The 13,549-nt window shown below is 42.5% G+C and overlaps 2 protein-coding genes across 4 annotated transcripts; both read right to left on the bottom strand.

The window, feature by feature from the left end:
* Window positions 1–221: 221 nt before the first annotated feature.
* On the bottom strand, window positions 222–6,349 carry LOC135583741 (putative homeobox-leucine zipper protein HOX26). 3 transcript variants are annotated; one of them, XM_065117233.1, is made up of 4 exons: window positions 5,875–6,349; window positions 5,395–5,693; window positions 918–1,455; window positions 222–677 (listed from the first exon to the last, which is right to left on the bottom strand). In XM_065117233.1, the coding sequence occupies exons 1-2, from the start codon at window positions 5,990–5,992 to the stop codon at window positions 5,446–5,448; spliced, it is 366 nt and encodes a 121-aa protein (XP_064973305.1). In that variant the 5' UTR covers window positions 5,993–6,349; the 3' UTR covers window positions 222–677; window positions 918–1,455; window positions 5,395–5,445. The 3 variants fall into 3 exon arrangements, with proteins under 3 accessions (XP_064973305.1, XP_064973306.1, XP_064973307.1); XM_065117234.1 differs by having other exon boundaries at window positions 918–1,004; XM_065117235.1 differs by lacking the exons at window positions 222–677; window positions 918–1,455 and adding an exon at window positions 3,016–3,315.
* Window positions 6,350–6,473: 124 nt separating this feature from the next.
* LOC103991679 (receptor-like protein kinase HSL1) lies at window positions 6,474–10,712 on the bottom strand. The gene is made up of 2 exons (XM_009411205.3): window positions 7,930–10,712; window positions 6,474–7,181 (listed from the first exon to the last, which is right to left on the bottom strand). Exons 1-2 carry the CDS (start codon window positions 10,529–10,531, stop codon window positions 6,790–6,792), a joined length of 2,994 nt encoding a protein of 997 aa, XP_009409480.2. The 5' UTR covers window positions 10,532–10,712; the 3' UTR covers window positions 6,474–6,789.
* Window positions 10,713–13,549: the final 2,837 nt, after the last annotated feature.

The following is a 13,549-nucleotide window of genomic DNA, read 5'->3' as shown; positions in this document are numbered from 1 at the left end:
TTGTCCATGGTGTGTGCCGCTCTCTCTCTCTCTCTCTCTCTCTCTCTTCCTGGATCTGTAAACCCATCGGCGAGCGACCTGCATCACCAACGCAAGAAACACGTATCATGCATGCATGTATGTTTAGATCCTGTAGCACGTGAGAAGCTTGTCCGAGTACGTGCCTTTCGGCAGACAACCCACCTCGGATGCCTCAGACTCGAACGTGGGGAAACAGGAAGTTCAAGAGGAAAACCTTGTGCATCAAATACATGCAGACAATTCTTTTTTGTTTCCGGCTACAGTGCATCTCTGCTACCGAAGCACCATGGCTGTCCAGTGAGCTTCAAATTGCTTGTTCAGTAAACTACTGCTTACAATCTCTCGATGGATGGATCATATGCAAAAGGGGTGAGAGAGAGAGAGAGAGAGAGAGAGAGAGAGGAGAGAATTTTTTGAAGGGTGGGGAGTCGTCGGCTTGTGAGCTGACTTTAGTACAAGGCTTGGATATTATCCTGGGGATTCTGATGCCACTGCTTCGCTCCAAAGCTTTGTTTTACTACGTAGCAGCTTGGAATGTAGCGTTTGGAGTGTTTGTAAGCCTAGTATATTCTCCACGCTTTGCCCCAGGATTAGCTCCAACTTTCCACATCTTTCCCACCACTTGATGCTTTTCCAAGACCCCAAGTTACTACTGCCTGGAACAAGGGAAGGAGAGAGAGAGAGAAATAAGATGCCAACATGGGTTTGGGAAAAGAGAAATATTGTCATCAAGAGTATGTTTGTTTCTTTGGATGGACTTGGGTTCTGAGAGATCGGCCAAAAGTTCCTCTTCCTCGAGAACTTTCAAAAACCTCCCCCCATCCCCTTTGCCTAAACCAAGAAATCAGAAACAGCTTGTTTAGAGATAAATATTTCAGCTGGAACCAGATTTTTACCTCCTATTTCTCCCACTCGGTTGTCAACAGTCAGATTTATCCTTCTGCACATTGTTCTTCAGAGCACACCACCTTGTTCCTTTTCACCTTCACAAATGAATAAATAATAAATCCTGGGAAGTAGGTTGATAGAAGGATCTGTTATGTATATGTATATACCATCTTGTGGATCTTAATTTAAAAACCACTAATTCCATCTGAAAACAAGTGATTAAGTGCTATTAAGGATAACAGTTGTGGCATTCATCAATTCTAGTAATCTTTTCAAATGACACCATAGGAAAAGGCAGGTACTGAAATGATGGATAAGCAGAGGACCACAAAACTGCATAGGCAACGATGTTAATGAGAAATGGAATCGTAAAAGGTGCCGGAAAACTTCTGCAGCAGTTCCCCACTCTGACGAACAAGTGTTCGAGGTCACAATCGTGCTTTCCTCTCGAGTTTACAACACCCAACTTGAAACGTATTCTTTTTGTTTATTAACCCATCTATTAGACGGTAGAAAGTATGACGAGGCTGTTGGCCCAACTCCCACCTGAAGCAAAGAAGCCACTCTCTGTCAGTCACATCACAGACCTTTACATGACGAGATAGACTACAGGAAAACGTCAAAAACTCCGGTTGACAATTACTCTCGAACGTAAACAACATAATCATATCATTAGAAAATAAATATTGACTCGTACTATTCACACTCAAAACGAAACTCATTTCGTTGATTATTTTTTATTGATTTTGCATTACAATGTTCTTCCTCCTTTTTATAAGTTAAAGTATGTAAAATAATAATAATCAAACCAATTACAATATAAAAATAAAAAATATAATTAAATCAAAATATATGATATAATCTTTCCGAATAAATAATAATCTTAATTGATATACTTCCATCTTCATAAAAATCAATCTTTATAAAATTTTTCATCAGAATTTAAAATCTTCAATCATAATCATAATTTAATTTTTTTTATTTTTTTCCTTAAGTAAAGGAGAAAACTAGATCAAAATTATTCAGTATGTTGCCACGACTTATGATACACAAAATAATCTCTAAACTACTCAAATTTATTTGAATAGGAGATAAATAAGATTAGTTCTCTATCAGCTATTGTCGTAAAAAAAAAACCTGTTATATATTAAGAAAAGTGATGTCAACAACACTGTTAAAAGACAAGTAGAATATATAACAAAAGTGATGTCACCAACACTGTTAGAAAAATGTCAGCTTAGAACTGGGAGAAAATCGAGGTCCATATATGGTTCACCTGATATACACAAAGAATAAAAACAAAAAAACACAAAAAAAGATCTCATAGGTAGTCTATGGATCCCGATGCAGGTTTAAGAGAAGGAAAAATTTTCTGAGTATACGTGCATGAGAAAGAATGATAGGCAATAAAGAGCTTTTGTCACGTATTTGTAAGCATCTCTGGCTGGTGCAAGGGAAGCTAGTCTGACATATGGAAGAAAAGAAGTAACTCTATAAAAGCTTTTGGACATCATTTTTTTTAAGCAAGTAGCTGTAGCACACTTAACTAAAACATGGAGCGATTTGGCATGATTATTAATAATCATCAGAATACATCAAACTGACGGTAATAAAAAGCTCTGTTTGTTATAAATTTTGTGTTTGTGCCACTAGATAATCCAAGTTGAACTTTAGAGGTTGAGGTTTATCATCAACTTACAATGAACAACTAGTATCTTTCTTAATGTGTAATTAAGTTAATCAACATAGCAAGGTCATATGTTACATGTATCTAGTCAGACCTACCTAGATAAATAACTGCACTGCATGGAAGTCCCAGCAAGACATTCCTTCTTCTCTTAGATTTGAAGTGCAACTCCTTAAATTTCATGACACCCATAGTAATCAAGTTGAAAAGAGAACAAATTTCTTATTTCCTCTGCTTATTTAGAATGTACTAAAATTAACATATGGTAGCAAATAAAAGACAGCAAACAGATTTTTCTGAAACAAGAAAGTTACATGCTAACTCCTTTTTATTCCAGAACCTGCCTTTACTTGGATATATATATATATATATATATATATATATATATATATATATATATATATATATATATATATATATATAGTGTCTTGCAGAAAATTTTGTAGCAACAAAGCATTCTTAAAAGGGTAAGTCTAAAATGAGCAGGCCCAGTCAAGGCGGGATATTAGAACACAAAATAAGCATCCAGTGCCACCAATATTACTCATAAATGACAATATGTTTAACTGTTAACTGACAATATAATAGATCAGGAATTTTTTGCGTATGTTGAATGGCTTATGGCAAATGTTCCTCGAGAACTCTACCTAGACCAGATCATACAGACCTCCTTGTTATATTTCACTTCGGTGGTCATTAAAGTGGTCTTTTCAAGAACCCTAAAAAAAAAAGAAACAGTATGAAGATTCCTACAGTGCAGAATCTACAAAGGATAAAACACAAACAATCTTAGATTCCTACAGTGCAGAATCTACAAAGGATAAAACACAAACAATTTTTTATTATTGGACTAAAATACTCATGAAAATATGAGTAATTCATGAATTTTGCACTGCCTACTTTTATTTGTACACATTTGGCATAAAACATAATCATGTTCGAGCAAGGTTTTCTTCGATATAATAGCTCCCTTGCACTAATAGATGATGTAAACAACACAGAGAGGTTCTAGGAAAATCACTCAAAGAAGGCCATGCAAGAAAAAGATTATAACATTGATTACATTGGTATGATCGGGGGAAGCTTTAAGACAAATGGGATGCCAAAAAAAAAGGCATATTATATCCTTTAATTAAATTTTTGTTTCAGGATTCTTTTTTGGTGATGATGCCGGATCCCTTGTGTCAACAAACTCATTTACTATGTGAGCCACTGTTTGAAATGATAAAGTGCAATCACAATCAAAGGTCCGAACCTTGTGTTCACCCTCAACCCTCTAGTTAGAGCAACTTTAAATGACCAAGGATTACCAAATGAAATTTTCTCTAATGTCTAATCTTTGATATCATGTATTCAGGTTTCTAATCAATTAATGCACAATTTTATGACCGTAAGTTATCAAAAAACGTGATATTGCAATACGTAGAATACCACAAAATCATAGGTGCACAATACTCATGTAAATCATCGAGAACAAACAAGTCCTATGATCAGTGCTTGTACTAACAGCCTCCGAATCATGTTTAAAAATTCTTCACCGAAATAATGTGTCAATTGGATCAGATTTGAGAAAAGAAGCAGGTTCAAGGATTGGTTTAATTAATGACAAGGAAAGAGTTTGCTACTTAATATTTTCATACAGGAAATTCAAGGATAAGTTTATTATTTTTCCATTAATTATTTTAATACTAACAATTTCTTTCATCTTGATCGGACATTACATCTCTCTTCTAAATATAGATAATTAACAATATATTCTTAAAGAAAATGCACTGATACTCAAGAGGCATATAGTAAAATTCAGCGCTAGCAATTATAGATTTGTTTTACTTCAATTTCTTGCTACCACAAAGGTGCCAATCACCATGGCCTAACACATTTGAGTAGACTGATTCCAGCCATAGTAAAATTAGAAGAGGTTACTGATTCCAGCCCTGAATCTAAAACCTATTCCTACTCTGAACTCGAACTCACATGGAACTCCAACTCTTTCATCTAACCAAATCCTGCTCCTGGGTTCAGTTAAGAAAACCATTCAAAATTCCACATCTAAAACAAGAATATCATTGCTTAAATTCCAGGCAGAACAATCTAACTTTGAGGTTCTAATATGAGTCTTTCCCAAGAACGTGCTATTATTTATTTACAAATAATTCTTGGCTAATTTTGATTTTCCATCCAATCCGAGTGACCTCATTCATATCACCGCTAGCAGATCCTGACACCAATCTCAAAGTTGTTAATGTCAAATTAGATTCAAATGCATGACTAATATGTACCAAAGGCTTAATTTCTGTTCCTGAACAGATCAGAAAGTGGAAAAGCTGAGGAAGAAATAATTCTTGTGTCTGCAATCACATATAGAGCTCAGAATACCCAGCATTTATAGTGTAATAGATCATGTGTCATATTAACCTCATCACATCCTGATCTGAGAATAATGCACTTTCATCAAACAGAAAATGGAGCAAGCAGTACACATCATGATACATGCAGGATTTTCTACTATTTTTCAAGACACTACTACACAGAAATATGTATTAGGCCTATTGCAATCAAAATAGATGACTATGCAAGAAGAGTTCAAAGAAATTGCTAAAACAATAGAAAAACAAGATGCAACTTCCAAATATTGTGGATCTTTCCCAACTGAGTTCCGTTGATTTTAATAGAAAAACAAAATGCTGCAATTGTGCGACAGATTATATTTTTGTAACTCCAAACACTTATTGTAACCCTTTGCAAGTAAGACTAAAGAGTGGATATATTTGCTCCAAAGATTGTAATTCTGGTATTACCTTGCATGTCATCTGATGGAGGAGGCGACTGTGTCCCACTTGTTGAAGCGGTCAACGACCAATCACCTGCGGTGGCCTTACCGGCAACCATCTCGACTTAATCATGGGGGCAGGCAAAGAAAGGACAATCGCACCTTCCATTGGATCATCAATGGAATTCTCATCCGAGGGTTTCCTCTGCCACCGTCTGCAGCTATCGTAGGCCCTCCTAATGGCAAACCACGCCTGCATCTGTTCGAGCGTGAGCCCGGTCTGGTCAGCAAGCTCCGCCTTCTTCGCAGCAGACGGGTGCTGTGCCCCTGACCAAAAATTCGTATTAAGACAAACAGATCCAAATTCGAAACCCACCCATCAAGATGCACAAGAAAGAGAATAACACCGTTCCACTAACTGAAATCCTAACCAAGAATTCGCATCGAAGACAAACCGATCGAAGACCCACCACTCGAGATGCACAATAAATATTCAGATCTCACGAACCATAGAAGGCATCTTGGAGGACCCGCACATGGAAACGGTTCTTCCTCAGCTTCTTGTTCGAGACAAGATCTTCCCCGTCGAGCGCCCTCTTCTCGCCGTTTCCTTCCCCGGGATCCATCCCTTACGTCAAACCCTCGACCAACAAGAAGCAAGAAACCCCAGGACCAGGGAGGAGGAGACGGGAGAGGCAAATAGGATGAAGAGGGGATGCACGCGAGAAAGGCAGGTCGGGGGATTCCTGCTTGAAATTTTCGTTTCGGAACCAGGAAGGCAACAAAAGAGAAGGGAGGGAAGTAAAGAAAAGGGATTGCGCGGCGTCATAATGACCGGACGAAGAACGACAATGACCGGCACCGAGCGGCCGACAAATAGAAAGGTAATTAATGTAGTGGAAGGAGAAGAACTGCATTGGAAGAGGGTTTTCCTTCACCGGAGGCCGATGACGAGACAAAAGGGAAAGGACGAGAAGAACAAGGTAGCCGCGGACACAAGTGGTTTGATTTCGCGGTGTTTCATATATATATATATATATATATATATATATATATATATACATCTCAATCAATGGCATATTTCTGCTGCTGGTCACGCACATCCAATGATCCAAAAAGAGAAGCATAACAACATATTAGTAACTATTGATGGTACACTGCTTGGCCACCAGCAAATAGGAAAAAAGACCAGTCATTACTGACATAAAATACTTAAGCTAATTGCTCAAGAACACCCCCATTACCCATATAGAAGTCCAATAAATGTGTGTAAGCCAGGGATTACTCTGCCAGGAATAAGCCAGTAGATCTACACTACTGTCTTCAGGCCTTGTGAGCTACTCTGTCTAAAGTTGCAAATCGATATCGAATTAGACTTGAGTGTTTGCCATTAGCTTCTGGCGCAACGGGAGAAAGGCCATCTTCATACGGTGCTCCCTTGATTAGAAGGGTCTTCATAGTAGTAAGGAGACAGCTTCCCATCCTTCTTCGGAGTCTTGGGCTTGTTTTGCATGCTTACTTCTCGCAGCATCTTCACTACTCTTCTCATCGATGGACGATTAATGGGGAGGGAGCTGGCACAAAGAAGACCGATGTCGAGGACATTGCTGATTTCCTCCTTGTGGGAGATATCGAGCTTGGGGTCGATCACATGCTCCACGCCCTTCTGTTCCATTGCGACAGATACCCACTTCACCAGGTCTTTCTCTCCATACTCAGGATCGACGGGGAGCTTCCCTGTTACGAGCTCTAGAATTACCACTCCGAAGCTATATATGTCGCTCTTCTCGTTCACCCGAAGAGTGTATGCATATTCTGCAGTACGTTGGAAGTCATTCAGTGAATCTACTACTTCAATTTAAGCATTGAATTGGACTGAAATATGAATAGAAGCTGGTCAAGAACAGTGTTATCGTAGGCTCTAATGATCTCTTAGGCTCGTATGCGATCTTTCGGGCAAAGAGAGAACACATCAAACTAAGAAAGATTGGTCTCGAATTATGAACAACATAAGTGTTATAACAAGACCTAGTCATTAGATGTATCAAGATAATCAAACAGGGACAACAAAATTAGTATCATTACATAGTGAGATTATGCAAATCCGACGAAAAGACATAATAGACTATCTTTTTACTATAATTCTAACCTTAGGCTATACAAGACGAAAACACATCTATAGCTTAAAAACAGTATATAAAATTCTAAAGTAGTCGAATAGATATCACAAAAAAAAATCAACAATTGAGCCACCCGAGAGTTTAATGAGAAGTAGGGCAAGTATCATAAGCTTGCAAACACAATTAATCAACTTCATGTAACTTAAAAGGTCGGTGACCATCTCAGTTGCAATTTAACATGTAAAAGCAACTATTGCATGAGCAAGAGAAGAGAAGACCAGATGTTCATATCCTAAGGTTGCCAAAGATCTCGTGAGGATTAGAATCAAGAATCATTAGAATTAAGAACCAGAAATAAGACATATAAATGTTAAAACAAGGTAAGAGCAAACAATCATCACCGAAATAGAGGCCAGTTAAAAGAAGCTTGGTGTTTGACAGACCTGGGGCTATATATCCACAAGAACCTGCGATGACCGACATCGATTTAGGCCCCTTCCCGATCACCTCGACAGCTTTGGCAACCCCGAAATCGGATACCTTAGCCCCGAATTCTCCATCCAAGAGGATGTTGTTGGACTTAACATCTCTGTGCACGATCGGTGGCACACAGTCATGGTGCAGATAAGAGAGACCCTCTGCGGCATCCATGGCGATCTTGAACCTCGTAGGCCAGTCCAGAAGCCCTCCTTTACTGCTATGCAGCAAGTCCCCCAAGCTGCCATTAGGCATATATTCATAAACCAGAAGCTTACGATCCTTGTGACTGCAACAGCACCAAAGCTTCACGATATTCTTATGCCTAATCTTCCCCAACGTCGCTACCTCTGCTTCAAAGGCATCATCTACAACCTGATCCATATGCTCAACATCTTTCTCCGATGTTCCCCACAGCTTCTTCACTGCAACTGTCTCTCCATTGCTGAGCCCGACCTTGTAGACCTTTCCTGAGGCGCCGCTGCCGATCACACTGTCTTCCTCGAGGCTGTCCAGGATTTCATACTCGCTGAATCCTAATTTGTGGAACGACCTCAGCGTCCACTTCGACTTATCAATGGCTTTCTTATATTGCTTGTACCTCCAGTAGAACCACGCCATGCCAACGATGAAGACAAATCCGGCAAGCAGAAAGATCGCCCGAAGCAACCAAGCGAACCCATGGCCACCCCTGGCACTTCCTCCTGAGACAGGGCATAGCCCAGGGATGTCTCCACAGAGGCCCGGATTGCCCAAGAAGCTACTGCGGTAGGCCTCCCTCGCGAACATAGGCGGAATAGCACCCGAGAGCTCGTTATTGGATAAGTTGAACTGGTTCAGCTTCAGGTTCTGCAGTTGTATGGGGATCTCGCCAGTAAGGCTGTTGCCGGAAAGATCGAGGTAGTTGAGTACCGGGAGAGAGCCAAGCTCCGGAGGAATTCCACCTGTGAATCCATTGTTGGCGAGATTGAGCTCGCTGAGCTTCTTCCAGGACTGGATCCCACGGAGCAGCTCGCCAGAGAGGGAATTGTCATGGAGGCTGAGCTGGCCGAGCTCTGCTAAGTTGCCGAGCGACGCAGGGAGCGGCCCCGTCAGCCGGTTGTTGGCGGCGGAGAATTCATACAGCTTCGACAAAACTCCCATTTCTGATGGGATGCTGCCGGAGAACTGGTTGTCGTCGATGAGGAGCTTCGAGAGATTGGCGGCACTCGAGATGACCGGGGAGATCCCACCGGAGAAGGCGTTATTGTTCAGATCAAGGAGTGAAACGTGCGGCAGACCCCAAAGCCCGCTCGGCACCGGGCCGCTGAGTTTGTTGCGCGAGAGCCGGACTCGGACGAGAGTCCGGCACCTCCCAAGGCCGTCGGGCAGCCTGCCAGAGAAGGAGTTGTCGATCAGGAGCAGCTGCTGCAAAGCGCCGCGGTCACAGATGCTCGCAGGGATCTCGCCAGAAAGCAAATTCTCCGACAAATCGAGATTCACCAACGGAGAATTCTTGCCGAGATCTGGAGGGACGGAGCCAGCGAGTTGGTTCATGAACAGCCGGAGATCAACCAGGTTCTTGGAGCGGGCGACGCCGGCAGGGATGCCGCCACTCAGCTGATTCGAGTAGAGATGCACGCTCTCAAGCAGCGGCGCGTCGAAGATGTCATCAGGAAGCGACCCTTCGAGTCGGTTAAGGGAGAAGTCGAAGCGGCGCAAGTTGGGGAGCTTGCCGAGCCCTGCCGGGACGCGGCCGGAGAGCGAGTTTTTGTACAACTCGATCTGTACGACGCTCGAGAGATGGGTGACGAACTGCGGGATGCTGCCATGTAGGTGGTTGGTGGAGAGGTCCAGGTTGGTGAGCCGCGAGAGCCGGCCGAGCGACGGCGGTATCTCGCCGACGAGGTTGCAGCCGGGGAGGAAGAAGTTCGTCAGCGAGGATAGGTTCCCGAGTGACTCCGGTATCGGCCCAGCATCAAAGGGGTTGTACCCCAGGTTGAGCTCGCGGAGCGTGGTGAGATTGCCGAGGAAGGAAGGAATGGTGGAGGTGAGCAGATTGGACACCAGCGACAGCGTCTCGATGCGAGGGAAGTGGCCAAACGAGGGCGGAATGGCGCCGGAGAAGTTGTTGCCGGTGATGACGAGGTGAGTCAGGCGGGGCAGCGCCGCGAGGGCTTCGGGAAGCAGGCCGACGAGGTTGTTCTGCGAGAGGTCGAGGTGGGACAGCGCGACGCAGCCGGCGATGTCGGCGTCGGTGAGGGAGGAGTTGATGTAGTTCGATGACAGGGAGAGGAAGGTGAGGCTTGGAAGGCGGCAGAGGGAGGAAGGGAAGGGGCCCTCGAGGTCGAGGCCGCTGAGGTTGACGGCGGTGACGACGGGTGGGTCGGCGGAAGAGCAGGTGACGCCTTTCCAGGCGCAGGGGGTCGCGTCGCGGGCGTCCCAGCTGGAGAGGGCGTCGGAGCGGTCGACCAGGCCGCGCCTGGCCTCCAACAGGTATAGTCCTTCTTGGTTCAGCGAGCAGGCGAGCTGCAGGCCATAGAAGCAAACAACAGCAAGAACAACAGTGACCGGTGGAAGCAGCCTCATCGTAATGCAATCACATGTGACTCGTTGTTACTGCTGCTGCTTGGTTCATGAAGTTTCAAGGTGTGGAAGGTGAAGAAGAGGGGAAGGAGGGAAGCACCATCGGGGAAGGGGAAGGCGAGGAGAGAGAGATGTAGGTGGGTGGGAGGTGGGCACTGGTTGCATGAGTGAGCGTGAAGAATCATTTCCCGGTTCTTATTTTAATGGCCTCGTCTCTGTGTGCTGGGGGAAGAACCGAGCTTTGGGTCGCGATCTGGTGGTCGTCACGATCAACTTTTCCTAATCCGGGGCCTGCTCTTCCTTTTCTAACGTGAAAGCCGATGCTGGTTAAGCTACCGCAGCAGAAATCGACTCTAATTAATACGGCGGGACATCTGATCGCGATCTACTCAAGAACGGGTTCGGTTCGGGTCAATCGACCACCACATCAAATGGATTTGAGGCTCCATTTCGGGTCGGATTCGATGGGTCGGCGGACTCGAGAGACGTTCCTGTCGAACCTCATGTGACCTCGAGAAAGACGAAAAGAACGACACAAAACAGTCACCGGCGATCCAAAGTTCGGTAGTGAGAAGTCAATGTTCTCAGTGGGGATCTGTCCCCTCATGGTGGCAGCGTCCTCGACCACCCGACTCGGGTTATGACTGCACCCACGAATGGACCCAACTCATGTTGGGAGGGGCTTAGGTTAGATCAGTAAGATGAAGATAAATATATATGGCATAGACAAGCACGCTTGACGTTATCGGTCAAAGATTTCAAGGATTAGTGCATGTCATTATTAGTGGCAAGACTTATCGCACTCGAGTGGTGGCGTGGCAGCCTTTTACAAATCATGGTTGTGGGGGCACTCTCCACCATACACACGCACGGGTGTGGCTAAAGCAGGTGGGGCCCGGTCATTCAATGCGCGAAAAGCCAGGCACCAGCGGACCCGAATTGACCCAATTCCACGGGTACTAAAAGGGGGTGGGTCTGCGTGCGGTGAGGGAATACGTGTGAACGGGATTTGCTCAAAGTTCAAACTCGGCGGCCGTCGGAGGGGACCCCCTGCCATCCACGTGTGCGGTGGATGTGGTGCCCCGGTCACTGTGCTCGGCTCAATGTGGCCTCACCTTATCTGCCCACTACAATTGTTTTGGATGCTATCGTTTCGGTGCCGGCGATACAGATTCTGACACATGGCCCCAAAAAAGAGCGATTAGATCGTGTTGGGCTGTGACATTGAAAATGGCACGTGAGTCAAACAACATATAAGAAATGGATTTGTGTGCCGATGTGAATCAAAGTGTTCGAGAAGGAAGGTAATTTTCCAAGTATGATAGACAATTAATAATTGATGAAGTCCATTGTCGCCTTTACACTAAATTCCACACAGTTTGTGATCAGTTCGGTGCAACCACATCAAGTCTACCTGACAGCGAAATGAGGAAGTGTCCGATGCATACTCGGTAACTTAGTCTTATGTGATTGACATTTTTGTACCATATAGGTTGATATTTTTGAGTTAGTATTCTAATAAAACAACTAGAATGAATTTATAATTATCAATGTAGAGTATATTAATAAAGAAAAAATATACCGATATGAAGCCCTTAGATAGTGTTTGCTAATGTATGCTACATGTAATTGATTTTTTACCTCATCAGATTTGCTCCTAATTTTTCACTAAATGACACTTTGACAGAAAGAACACAAATACATATTGGGGCCACGATCTAATTAGCTATGTCATCATCATGAGCTACATATTGTCTCACCAATCCTCGATACTGCTCTATATAGATTTTAATATTCATATATTCAATTCTAAATATTTAATACAAATACAGTAGCTGAGAAGAACAATTATTCCGTGTTCCTCTCCTAATGACTCTGATTAAGATGTCTAATGAGTGGACGCCAACCACAACAAGGACACGAGATTCTGAAATCTAGAAGGCCTAATGATTTATCGTTGATTGGAGCGTGCAGCAAAAAGATCATATGCTTTGCTTGCAAGGGTGGGGGTGGAGGATGCTGTCCTTCGGAGCTTAGAGAAAGCAACGCAAAGAAGAAGACAGCAGCGATGCAATTTGACTGGTCGCATTACAGCATCCTTATCCAACCAACCAACAACAACAACATGATTGAACTCTATTCTTCTTTGGATCTAATTATTCGTCATCATTGTTTCCTTCACCGGGAAATAACTGTTATAAATTATTCAAATTAAAAAAAAAATTCTTTTCAAAAGATTTATTTGAAAAGGTGTTTTTTTTTTATTTTTTTGGTAGTTATTTTTTAAAAATCAAGTTTTTTGAGAAAATAGTTAATTTTCAAAGGTGGTATCTTTTGAGAAAATATCTATAAATAGCTATTTGAGGGTAAATTATAAATACAACTCTTTCATGCTCTTCTTCTTTACTCTCCAAGTGATTGAGTTAGCCATTCTCTAATTCCTCTTTAAAGATTTTTTATTGTTTGCTCAGATCTTCTAAAGGGTTGTCATATCCACTAAAATTATTTGCATCAAACCCAGAGCAATCTTATTGAGAAGAGGGTACAAATATCGTTTTTAGGAAAGTGTTTATACACGTTTCACGCCTAAATATCTTTCCTAAAGTATTCTTGATCTTGTGTTTGTTATTTATTTCCATAGTGTTTTTATTCTCTTCTTTGTCATATCTTTTTCCCAACAACCTAAAAACGGTATCTTATGAGTTTATACAAATTCACTATGGAGGCTACAAATACCATCAAATTATTGAATCAAGATTTTATTCGTTTGGATCATTTTGATGGAACGAATTTTATCGGTTGGCAAGACAAGATCAAGTTCATGTTGACTGCTTTGAAGATCTTCTATGTGCTTAATCCAAATCTTCAACCAATTCCTGATCCAACCGACGATGACACCGATGAAATCAAGGCTAAACAAAAGAAAAGAAATGAAGATGAAGTCATGTGTAGAGGACATATTCTCAATGCTCTTTCGGACCGGCTTTATGATCTTTATATGGTGGAACCATCTGCAAAAGC

This window comes from Musa acuminata, chromosome BXJ2-7, assembly GCF_036884655.1.
Source record: "Musa acuminata AAA Group cultivar baxijiao chromosome BXJ2-7, Cavendish_Baxijiao_AAA, whole genome shotgun sequence".
NCBI classification, from domain to species: Eukaryota; Viridiplantae; Streptophyta; class Magnoliopsida; order Zingiberales; family Musaceae; genus Musa; species Musa acuminata.
The sequence above is the reverse complement of the archived record's forward strand: the minus strand, read 5'-3'. Positions and strand labels throughout refer to the sequence as shown.